The sequence below is a fragment of the Salvelinus namaycush genome, chromosome 10, assembly GCF_016432855.1.
Source record: "Salvelinus namaycush isolate Seneca chromosome 10, SaNama_1.0, whole genome shotgun sequence".
NCBI lineage: Eukaryota > Metazoa > Chordata > Actinopteri > Salmoniformes > Salmonidae > Salvelinus > Salvelinus namaycush.
In genome coordinates, this window is record NC_052316.1 from 14,718,967 (window position 1) to 14,732,113 (window position 13,147).

General features: G+C 44.7%; 1 protein-coding gene across 1 annotated transcript in view; it reads left to right on the forward strand.

Annotated features, from left to right (window-relative positions):
• The window catches only part of LOC120055181 (fibrillin-2-like), an 86,055-nt gene that overhangs the window by 42,156 nt on the left and 30,752 nt on the right, over positions 1-13,147 (forward strand). Inside the window, exons 8-10 of the mRNA XM_039003102.1 lie at positions 1,229-1,354; positions 6,988-7,140; positions 12,689-12,937. Of these exons, the coding sequence (XP_038859030.1) occupies positions 1,229-1,354; positions 6,988-7,140; positions 12,689-12,937 (528 nt within the window). The remainder of the gene's footprint in view (positions 1-1,228; positions 1,355-6,987; positions 7,141-12,688; positions 12,938-13,147) is intronic.

Consider the following 13,147-nt stretch of genomic DNA (forward strand, 5'->3'; position numbering starts at 1 on the left):
ATTTAGCCCACTGCACTAAAAGGTTAAGGCCAGATTGTTCTTCAAGATGTTCAAACATTCATAGATGACCAGCAGGGTCAAATAATAATCACAGCGGTTATAGAGGGTGCAACAGGTCAGCACCTCAGGAGTAAAATGTCAGTTGGCTTTTCATAGCCAAACATTCAGAGATTGAGACAACAGGTGTGATAGAGAGAGAGAAAGGGAGGGGGAGAGGGTCAAACAGCAGGTCCAGGACAAGGTAGCAGGTCCGGTGAACAGGTCAGGGTTTCATAGCCTCAGGCAGAACAGCAGAAACTGGATCAGCAGCACGACCAGGTGGACTGGGGACGGGGACAGCCAGTCCTGTGTTATGGTCCTAGGGCTCAGGTCCACCGGGAGAGAGAGAGAGAGAGATGGGAGACTTAAAGGGAGCATACTTAAGTTCACACAGGACACCAGATAAGACAGGAGAATTAGACCAGATAGGACAGACTGACCCTGACCATAGTCTCTCCGGGTCAGCTGAAGTATTCCCATGATGTGTGTGTGGGAAACTCTAACCATTTAGACCTCTTAAAATCCACCACAGTTATGAAGTCCACTGAGGTATGTTGAACATTGTGAAGTGTAGACCAGCGTGAAATAAAGTCATGAGTCTTTGACGGAACACAATCCCAGAGATTTTCCATATGACCGCCTCTTCCTTTTACAGACTTCAGACCTCCACTCGGGTTGGCTTGACTGTGTCTAGTACACTCTTAGAAAGAAAGGTGCTATCTAGAACCTAAAAGGGTTCTTCGGCTGTCCCCATAGGACAACCCTTTGAAGAACCCTTTAGGGTTCCAGGTAGAACCCTTTTGTGTTCCATGTAGAGCCCTTTCCATAGAGGGTTCTACATGGAACCCAGAAGGGTTCTAACTGGAACCAAAAAGGGTTCTCCTATTGGGACAGCCAAAGAACCCTTTTAGAACCATTTTTTTGTTCAATCAGTATAGCAGTTGTTCCTGCTCTTGTATTTAGAGTTATGAGCAGTTATTATTTGAGGCCCTCAAGTGTATTTGACAGATGAGATATTGTCCACTTCTTCAAATATTTGACATGGATCCAAATACTTTGAGCAGCTGTGCAAATAATGCCTGTGATAGGGGTTTTGAGTTACCACGTGTGTGTGATGAGTGTATGACTATCATGAAGCTCAGTGTTTTCTCTAACTCCAATGATCTAATTGTTTGTGTGTGCGTTTCAGATATTGACGAGTGCAGCACTAACCCAGGTGTCTGTGACGGAGGTGAATGCACTAACACAGCCGGCAGCTACGTCTGCACCTGTCCCCGTGGTTACATCACCAGCACTGACGGTGCCAGATGTGTAGGTGAGTTACCGCTGCCCCCCCCCCCCCCCCCCCCCCAGCACACACCCCTCCCTCCTTCACCCTCTTGTTAGCCACTGACTGTTCACATCTGGACTTATCCCTCCTTCCTCTCTTTCTCCCTCCATCCCTTCCTGTGACTAGTGTTCTGATGACTCAAGCAGGTCTGCAGTCATCAAGTGCAGGCCCAGGGACACACACTCGGCCTTGACTGCTGTAATTCCAGTTAGCATTAGCACCTCTCTGACTCACACCCTGAAACACTACCAGGTGTTAATGTAGAGCGCATGCAATCTCCGGCAGCTCATCTCAAAATGTCCGCCAGAGAGCTGGCCCTGTTGCTTTCGAACAACTTTCGATTGGGAGTCCAACAACTCTCCTACACTCAAGGTCCCTCTCCTAGCCAAGCAGAACCACTTGATTACTTGAATTGAAAAGTCGTGCGCCCCAAAGTCTACTAGACAGGAGAACGCGGTATTCAAATTCTCTCCTGGGTCAAAGTTTTGTTGGCCCTCCTCTCACGTTGGCACGCGATCCATTTTCCATCATCTGCTGAATATCCCTGCTGTACTTGTTTGTTGTCTTTTGGCTAATAAAGGGAAACCGGGTGAAAATGCCAAACGAACAATGAACAGTGTCAACAATGATCTCACAAGGAGCCCTCTGTTCTTTTCTGTTCTGCCTGGCCTGGTCGTGTGGCAGATTGTTTAGCCTCAAGGTAGAAAGCATCTGTACTCACTTAGAGGCCTGCAGGAGAACAAAGCTGACACCACCACGACAACAAGCAAGACGAGCCAGAGAAGAGGGGAGAAAGAGAGGGGGAGGAGAGAAGAGAAAACTATCCAAACTATCCCCTTCCTCTGTTGTTCCATGCTGGAACAAAGGGGTAGAGCAGTGGGCGAGAGGGACAAGGGGAAGGGAGGGGGAAGCGTAGCCTGATTGGGAACATGCGTGTGGAAAATGACGGTCCACTGAGGTAGGAACAGGGGGGTGGTGGCGGGAGGAGAGGAAGACATATGGGATGGTCCAACAAGTTCAACTGGGTCTCTTGCTCTCTCTTCACTTTGACCAAGAAGACTCTATCGCTCTGGATCGCTTTCTCATCTGTCTTTTCTGTCTTTCCCAGCCTGCTCTACTCTTTGACCCAGTAGACTCCCTCTCTTTCTCGCTCTCTCTCTCTCTCTCTCATCTCACTTCTATCTCTCTGTCTTCCCCCAATTCTCTCTTATTTGAACCAGTAGACTCCTTCGTTTTTGTCCCCCCCACCATCTCTCTCTCTCTCTCTCTTTCTCTCTCTCTGGTCAGGGGGAGATTGAGGAGAGACTGGAGTCTACTGGGTCACACTGGAGATATTTCTTTCTGCTAACATTCCTCCCATCCCCCTCTCTTTCTTTCTCTGCCCCATCACTCTCTTGCTTTCTCACTCTCCCCTCCATGCCCCTTTTTGTCTTATCCCGTTTTCTCTTTCTCACCCAGAGTGCCCATCCATCTGTCTAGTGTAACCCGGTGAACTGTAGAGTCCCCAGGAACAAATAAAAGAGAGCTGTGATTTCAGGCCCTGTCTGACACATTGACGCATCCCGTCGTATATCCTCAGCTCCAGCCAGACGCATGCTGTGGCTGGCTCCCCTGTGTGAGTCGACCGACTCGGCCCTGTTTGCTTGGGTGCGTTTTGCGAGTGGAGGTAGACTAAGAAACTACACATGAGGTGAGCGGGGTGCTCCAGGTCCAGGAATGTCAGCTCTAGCCGAGCTGATTTCTTGCATGCCTCCCCTGGCCCTGGGCTGGCGTTATTCTGGGACAGCGTAGCGTGGAGAAGCAGACCGGAGGGACCTGTTGAGCCCGACACTAATCAGCCCTAATGCCTCATCCGTGGCATTGTGAAACCCCAGTCTGTATAAAAGAAAGCATGCAGTTGTGCTGTTCTCTGTAGGCTAGCTAGCTAGCTACGGGTCTGGTTCCAATTTAAGTCATCATCATCCCCATCACCGCCCTCCCTTCCATTCCGTTCCCTCACCCACTCTCCCTCCCTCTAATGGCCTGTTCCCACCCACCCCTCACCGCCCCACAATTCTGCCCCCAGCTGGGTTGGTCCCTTAGGAAGGAGGGAGGGGAAGTTGGGCTGTTTAAAGTGCATGGCTATAAGCTCCAGACACAGAGCTTCTCATGTCCAATATAATTGTCCAGGATTGCTCCACATGGAACTGATTAATTCCGGACTGCTAGCTCATTAGACAAGTTAATCGACTTGCACATCTCCCTCCTGTAGGGGATTTTATCTGTTCGAAGAGACTGCAGAATCTTCAAACAACAACTTTATAATAAGATTCGCAAAAATTGAGTAATTAACTATGCACTTCAACAGTGCATAGTTAAGGCCCAACGAACAGAGTTGACTCTCAGCTTTTATAGAAGAGTCAAACCTCTTTGTCTCTGTGGCAGTTAGCAGATGTGTGCAAACAGGGGTGGGGAACATAGTGTATAAAAGGAGTTTAGCTTGTCTGTGTAGATTAAGATAGCTGACGTTGCCACCATTGTCTGTTCCTTCCTGCAAGTTTCCACACAGAGGAGTTCCTGCAGATAGTACAAACGGGATGTCACATACTGAGGTCGCACCCGGCTCTTATCTGTACGCCCAGACTTATGACTAAGACACAAGACAACAAGCCTGCATCAGAAAAAATAACACTTTCATATAACAATGGACAATGGTAAAAACAGCATATTATGTCTAATTGTGTAATTTTCCAAAACATTTACTCCCTTTTGAGACTAAGTCTCAACCTAATGGAGAAAAAAAAGCATTTTCATCAAACAAGCATTAACATGATTTGGAAAGAGGGAAAAGGAAAGACTTTCTTACACTTAGCATATTACAGTTGTAAATGACCTCCGTTGTCATTGAGTTTCAAACCTTCACATAGTGCAATTCATTCTCAGAAGGGGGAAAGGAACATGAATTAGACATCAGTACATGCTTCATCCCCACACACAAGGCAATCATTTCTCTGTAAGGTCTACAGCGGTTGTATTCGGCGCATGTGACAAATACAATTTGATTTGATTTTAATCTAATCGCCTCATTGACACTGTCTACATTGCCATGTGAGCACCATTTACATGACCCGCGTCGTGGGCATGGCTTATGAACATGCTGCAAAATTAACTCAATGTTTTTACCTTGGTGTTATGGATTATCACCGTCTTCATCAGACATGTAATCAGGCATAGAAAAGTCAATTGGGTTCAAGGGTCAGTAATGGCATGGCGAGAATAGTGTCAACGGTTTTGCTGCACAATTTCTTAACATAAGTTAGAATAAACATTTTTGCAAAAAAGATAACTAAGCCATAAATCAACCAATGAAATATTGTAGCTCCCATAACACCAAACAATGACTGAACCCATCCAAACGGATTCCAACCGTTGTCTGATTGGTGTTCGTTTGCGAGATTACCGCTGAGCTCTTTCAGATGTTCCACGACAATAGTCAAGTTACCCTCACCCCGGGGTATGAATGTACAGCACTGGTCACCTATCATTTGGCACCCTCTGTCGGAGATGTGATGCTACTACTACAGCGAACTGCCCTTCTGGTGAGGTGGCCTCCGGTATAAAGGGATCTGTGGCTATTCTTTCAAGTGTTGTACCTTCTTTAACAAACTCCTCACTGAAAGTTGACAATAGTGTCAGAAATCACAACACTATCTCTGCAACTAACACCCTTATGCAAACATTCTGTCTCAAATACATGCCCTGTATGTACTTAGCCTCCTGTTACAAAAACATTTGCACATAAATCATTCCATCTAACCCATAACATATTAGTCACTACTGCTAGTCCACTTATATAGTTATAAACATACTAAAACATGCTTATGTCAATTGTACTGTATCATCCAGAAAGCTATATGTATTGATGCGCTTTAACATTAGAATTCTGATAACATGGTAAAACAAAACCCCTACTATCAATGTCCCCATCATGGTTATACAACCCACATTTAGAATGACAGTCTTCAGTGCTCCGCGTTGAGTCTATCACTCAAATTCAAGACACTAAACTTAGCACACACCGACACGGTTAGAATGTACATTTACAAACGGGACCATATATTACCAGTATTAACTGTTCTCATTACAGCCCCCGTTTGTCCCTGTTTTACTGTCGCCAGTGGTATGTTAATGACAGATCGGTATCTCAATGCATTTGAATCCACATTACAATAAGCTTCCCAGTGTGTAAACCTCCAAAATCAACGTGATACCCCAAATAAACAGTTTAGAGCAACCCTAAATTAATTTACAGGCACAGTTGACCACCCCCCTCCTTCCCGGCACTCTTCTTCTGGCGTTTCTTCATGTTTCTCTTCAGAAAGTGTTTCAGTTCGTCCTCCCAATGGCACATGTTCAAAGTGGATGGCCCTTGATAATGTTTCTCACCTGAGCCGCCACTGTCCTTTACAGTCCATTATGTCTTTGTCCATTTTCCTACCAGTACACCAGCAGCATGAGAGAAGTTTGGACTGGATCTCTCTCCATGGTCACTCCACGTGGACTCATGTCGCACTCCTGAGAGAAAAGGCAGTTGATAGCTTCGACTGGATGCTGTGTCCAGGTTGCTGGCTCAGACTCAGGTCTCACGGTAGAAGTGGTGAAGAATAAGGTCCTGTCTTCAGCCAGTTAGGGGGATGAAGTTCACACTATTCTCGTCATTTTATTTCTTCCATACATCAAGATACCATCTGTAGTCACTATCGCCATAACTTCGAGAGAGGACAGAACAAAACCACAGTTTAAGACATTCCTGATTCTGGAATTTCAGACGATTTATTCACCGTATGACAAATTATTACATTCCCAAAATGTCAAAGAGCATGACAACACACTTGTTCAAACCATTTTGCAAATTTGCTTATATTCCCTTATCATACTGCCGACCTCCCTGCAGAGTTACCCCTTTTGAGAAATCCAGGCCGAACAGCAGACCCAATCTGGTGAATTTTGTATCAAAACAAGACAAAAACAAACAACAGAATAGTATGTCTAATTTTGTAATTTTCCACAACACTCCCTCTTTCCCCTCTCTACATCTGTTTTTCCGCCTACACTTTCATCTGCATTACACACACAAACACACGCATGCACCAAGGGACCCTCACTTCTTCTCCACCTACCCGAACACACCCTTTCCCTCCCCCTTCCTCCCCCAGCCTATTGACCCTGACCTGAGGGACGGCTTTTAGTTGTAACCTCTCCTCAGGGCTGGAGGAACCACACCTCCATCCCTACTCCCAATTGCGTACCATCTTTGTGGTAGGGAGGTGATTGTCAAGCTTTTTTGTGCTAAAAGCTTTTGAATTTTCTTGTGATCCTGAAGAATGTACAAACCCTTGTTTCCCGTCACAATCGTACACTGTGACCCAGTAGAAGCTGGGTGTATACCTTGTCACCAGAGTATTTACAGTATGGTAAATTATGCATTATAACATGGTCTGCCTAACATTAGATGTTCTACATGACCTGGAAGTCAAACGTGTTTACAACATCATGGACGATTTGAGTGACTCACCCTGAAGCAAACTGACCTCTCTTCCCAACTCTCTTCCTTCTCCCTCCATCCTCTCCTCCCTCAGACCAGCGTGTGGGCACGTGTTTCTCAGCGTTAGCGAGTGGGCGCTGCGCAGGTGACCTGCAGGGCCAGTATACCAAGATGCAGTGCTGCTGTGACACGGGCCGCTGCTGGGCTTCTGGACAGATCCCTGAGATGTGCCCTGTCAGAGGGTCCGGTGAGTACACGCACGAACACACACACACACACACTCTCTCCTCCTCGTCTGTCTCAGACACACACACAACTTACGACTTCTAACCCACAGTCCAAACTCCCCTTTGCACTCAATTGCTGAGTTATTTTGTGCATGTGTTATGAATGAACACCTTGAATAGCTTGGATTGCCTGTCATTTAGGTAGGCTAGTTTAGAACAAGTTCTAATTTACAACTGCGACCTGGCCAAGATAAAGCAAAGCAGTGTGACACAAACAATAACACAGAGTTCCACATGGAATAAACAAATATACAGTCAATAACACAATAGAAAAAAGTATATATACAGTGTGTGCAAATGAGGTAAGATAAGGGAGGTAAGGCAATAAATAGGCCATTGTGGCGAAATAATTACAATTTATGTGCAGAAGATGAATGTGCACGTAGAGATACTGGGGTGCAAAGGAGCAAAAATAAATAACAATATGGGGATGAGGTAGTTGGATGGGCTATGTACAGGTGCAGTGATCTGTGAGCTGCTCTGACAGCTGGTGCTTAAAGTTAGTGAGGGAGATATAAGTCTCCAGCTTCAGTGATTTTTGCAATTCGTTCCAGTCATTGGCAGCAGAGAACTGGAAGGAAAGGCTGCCAAAAGAGGATTTGGCTTTGGGGGTAATCAGTGAAATATACCTGCTGGAGCGTGTGCTACGGGTGGGTGCTGCTATGGTGACCAGTGAGCTGAGATAAGGCGGAGCTTTACCTAGCAAAGACGTATAGATGACCTGGAGCCAGTGGGTTTGGCGACGAATATGAAGCGAGGGCCAGCCAACGAGAGCATACAGATCGCAGTGGTGGGTAGTGTACGGGGCTTTGGTGACAGAACGGATGACACTGTGATAAACTGCATCCAATTTGCTGAGTAGAGTGTTGGAGGCTATTTTGTAAATGACATCGTCGAAGTCAAGGATCGGCAGGATAATCAGTTTTACGAGGGTATATTTGGCAGCATGAGTGAAGGATGTTTTGTTGTGAAATAGGAAGCCAATACTGTATTTAATTTTGGATTGGAGATGCTTAATGTGAGTCTGGAAGGAGAGTTTACAGTCTAACCAGACACCTAGGTATTTGTAGTTGTCCACATATTCTAAGTCAGAACCGTCCAGAGTAGTGATGCTGGACGGGCGGGCAGGTACGGGCAGTGATCGGTTGAAGGGCATGCATTTAGTTTTACTTGCATTTAAGAGCAGTTGGAGGCCACGGAAGGAGAGTTGTATGGCATTGAAGTTCGTCTTGAGGTTAGTTAACACAGTGTCCAAAGAAGGGCCAGAATGTTGTCATCTGCGTAGAGGTGGATCAGAGAATCACCAGCAGCAAGAGCGACATCATTGATGTATACAGACAAAAGAGTCATCCCGAGAATTGAACCCTGTGGCACCCCCATAGAGACTGCCAGAGGTCTGGACAACAGGCCCTCCGATTTTACACACTGAACTTTGTCTGAGAAGTAGTTGGTGAACCAGGCGAGGCAGTCATTTGAGAAACCAAGCCTGTTGGGTCTGCTGATAAGACTGTGGTGATTGACAGAGTCGAAAGCCTTGGCCAGGTCGATGAATACAGCTGCACAGTATTGTCTCCTATCGATGGCGGTTATGATATCATTTAGGACCTTGAGCGTGGCTGAGGTGCACCCATGGCCAGCTCGGAAACCAGATTGCATAGCAGAGAAGGTACGGTTGGATTCGAAGTGGTCGGTGATCTGTTTGTTAACTTGGCTTTCGACGACCTTGGAAAGGCAAGGTAGGATAGATATAGGTCTGTAGCAGTTTGGGACTAGAGTGTCTCCCCCTTTGAAGAGGGGGATGACCGCTCTAGACCCAAACTGTAACTGACAATGTAAGTGATCCACGGTCCCACATCCCCTCACCGTGGATAAGGTGCTGAAGAGTATGACCTCATGACTAAAAACAAAAGGAGAAAGATGGAAAAGATCTGGGTGAAGACAATGACCGCGGTCTTGTCTATCTAGCTCACATGCAGTTGAAGTCTGAAGTTTACATACACCTTAGCCAAATACATTTAAACTCAGTTTTTCACAATTCCTGACATTTAATCCATATAGAAAGTCCCTGTCTTAGGTCAGTTAGGATCACCACTTCATTTTAAGAATGTGAAATGTCAGAATAATAGGAGAAAGAATGCTTTTTTTCAGCTTTTATTTCTTTCATCACATTCCCAGTGGGTCAGAAGTTTACATACACTCAATTAAATCAAATCAAATGTATTTATATAGCCCTTCTTACATCAGCTGATATCTCAAAGTGCTGAACAGAAACATAAAACCCCAAACAGCAAGCAATGCAGGTGTAGAAGCACGTATTAGTATTTGGTAGCATTGCCTTTAAATTGTTTAACCTGGGTCAAACGTTTCGGGTAGCTTTCCACAAGCTTCCCACAATAAGTTGGATGAATTTTGGCCCATTCCTTCTGACAGAGCTGGTGTAACTGAGTCAGGTGTGTAGGCCTCCTTGCTCGCACACACTTTTTCAGTTCTGCCCACAAATTTTCTATTGGTTTGAGGTCAGGGCTTTGTGATGGCTACTCCAATACCTTGACTTTGTTGTCCTTAAGCCATTTTGCCACAACTTTGGAAGTATGCTTGGGGTCATTGTCCATTTGGAAGAGCCATTTGCGACCAAGCTTTAACTTCCTGACTGATGTCTTGAGATGTTACTTCAATATATCCACATAATTTCCCTTCCTCATGATGCCATCTATTTTGTGAAGTGCACCAGTTCACCCTGCAGCAAAGCACCCCCACAACATGATGCTGCCACCCCCGTGCTTCACGGTTGGGATGGTGTTCTTTGGCTTGCAAGCCTCCACCTTTTTCCTCCAAACATAACGATGGTCATTATGGCCAAACTGTTCTATTTTTGTTTCATCAGACCAGAGGACATTTCTCCAAAAAGTACGATCTTTGTCCCCATGTGCAGTTGCAAACCATAGTCTGGCTTTTTATATGGCGGTTTTGGAGCAGTGGATTCTTCCTTGCTGAGCGACCTTTCAGGTTATGCCGATTATAGGACTCGTTTTACTGTGGATATAGATAAATTTGTACCTGTTTCCTCCAGCATCTTCACAAGGTCCTTTGCTGTTGTTCTGGGATTGATTTGCACTTTTCACACCAAAGTACGTTCATCTCTAGGAGACAGAACGCGTTTCCTTCCTGAGTGGTATGGCGGCTGCGTGGTCCCATGGTGTTTATACTTGCATACTATTGTTTGTACAGATGAACGTGGTACCTTCAGGAATTGGGAAATTGCTCCCAATGATGAACCAGACTTGTGGAGGTCTACCATTTTTTTTCTGAGGTCTTGGCTTTTTTCTTTTGATTTTTCCATAATGACAAGCAAAGAGGCACTGAGTTTGACGGTAGGCCTTGAAATACATCCACAGGTACACCTCCAATTGACTCAAATGATGTCAATTAGCCTATCAGAAGCTTCTAAAGCCATGATATCATTTTCTGGAATTTTCCAAGCTGTTTAAAGGCACAGTCAACTTAGTGTATGGAAAGTGAATTTGTAAGTGAAATAATCTGTCTGTAAACAATTGTTGGAAAAATAACTTGTGCCATGCACAAAGTAGATATCCTAACCGACTTGCCAAAACTATAGTTTGTTAACAAGAAATTTGTGGAGGGGTTGAAAAACTAGTTTTAATGACTCCAACATAAGTGTATGTAAACTTCCGACTTCAACTGTACATACATAGACATAAACATAGATCCGATCAGGTTTTTACATATACAGTGCCTTGCAAAAGTTATCACCCCCTTGGTGTTTTTCCTTTTTTGTTGCATTACAACCTGTAATTTAAATTGATTTTTATTTGTATTTCATGTAATGGACATACACAAAATTGTCAAAATTGTTGAAGTGAAATGAAAAACGGAGAAGTGGTGCATGCATATGTATTCACCCCCTTTGCTATCAAGCCCCTAAATAAGATCTGGTGCAACCAATTACCTTCAGAAGTCACATAATTTGTTAAATAAAGTCCACCTGTGTGATATCTAAGTATCACATGATCTGTTGCATGATCTCAGTTCTGAAAGGCCCCAGAGTCTGCAACACCACTAAGCAAGGGGAACCACCAAGCAAGCGGCAATATGAAGACCAAGGAGCTCTCCAAACAGGTCAGGGACAAAGTTGTGGAGAAGTACAGATCAGGGTTGTGCTATAAAAAAATATCTGAAACTTTGATCATCCTACGGGGCACCATTAAATCCATTATAAAAAATGGAAAGAATCTGGCACCACAGAAAACCTGCCAAGTGAGAGCCGCCCACCAAAACCCACGGACCAGGCAAGGAGGGAATTAATCAGAAAGGCAACAAAGAGACCAAAGATAACCCTGAATGAGATGCAAAGCTCTACAACAGAGATCGGAGTATCTGTCAATAGGACCAGTTTAAGCCGTACACTACACAGAGCTGGGCTTTATGGAAGAGTGGCAAAAAAAAAGCCATTGCTTAAGGAAAAAACACGTTTGGTGTTCGCCAAAAGGCATGTGGGTGACCCCCCAAACATATGGAAGAAGGTACTCTGGTCAGATGAGACTAAAATTGAGCTTTTTGGCCATCAAGGAAAACGCTATGTCTGGGGCAAACCCAACACCTCTCATCACCCCGAGAACACCATCCCCACAGTGAAGCATGGTGGTGGCAGCATCATGCTGTGGGGATGTTTTTCATCGGCAGGGACTGGAAAACTGGTCAGAATTGAAGGAATGATGGATGGTGTTAAATACAGGAAAATTCTTGAGGGAAACCTGTTTCATTCTTCCAGAGATTTGAGACTGGGATGGAGGTTCCCCTTCCAGCAGGACAATGATCCTAAGCATACTGCTAATTCAACACTTGAGTGGTTTAAGGGGAAACATTTAAATGTCTTGGAATGGCCTAATCAAAGTCCAGACCTCAATCCAATTGATAATCTGTGGTATGACTTAAAGATTGCTGTACACCAGTGGAACCCATCCAACTTGAAGGAGCTGGAGCAGTTTTGCCTTGAAGAATGGGCAAAAATACCAATGGCTAGATGTGCCAAGCTTATAGAGACATACCCCAAGAGACTTGCAGCTTGTAATTGCTGCAAAAGGTGGCTCTACAAAGTATTGACTTTGGGGGGTGAATAGTTATGCATGCTCAAGTTTTCAGTTTTTTAGTCTTATTTCTTGTTTGTTTCACAATAAAACATATTTTGCATCTTCAAAGTGGTAGGCATATTGTGTAAATCAAATGATACACCCCCCCCAGAAATCTATTTTAATTCCAGGTTGTAAGGCAACTTTTGCAAGCCACTGTACCTCCCCATTTCCCAGCCATAATCATGCCCCGGCATTGTTCTAATGTGTGAGTTTATGCAACCAATTACCCATTTACACTATATACTTTCAAAATAGGTCAAAATGACCCAAACCATAACAAAACAACATTGAGGTAAATGTGTATGGGAGTCATTTGAAGATGAACCAACATTAACCCTTTCCATGCTCTCTCCTGTAGATGAGTACAGAAGGCTGTGCATCGATGGAGTTCCCCATGGCACAGGTAACGGAGGTTTCCCCCACGGAGTCTTCCCCAATGGTGGTGGCAGCAACGGTAACGGTTACAGCTACGGCTACAAGCTCAACCCAAACGGACCTAATGGCAATGGTCACCATGGCAACGGAGGAGGAATTGGAGGAGGGGGACAGGGAGGAGGAGGAGGAGGAGGAAATGGTTTCGGAGGAAACGGTGGGGGGCGTAATATCGGTGAGTTGGTTGGGCCGTGAAAAGTGTCAATTGGGTAGTGTTCTATTATTAGCTTGTGGTTTTACATTTTGTATCAGAGATATTAGATATTGTTTAAACCATAGAGATTATATAAAATTCTAATAGTTTAATTCCTAATTCTATGGTTTAAACTGAGTCAACAGTGCATTCGGAAAGTATTCAGACCCCTTGACTTTTTCCACATTTTGT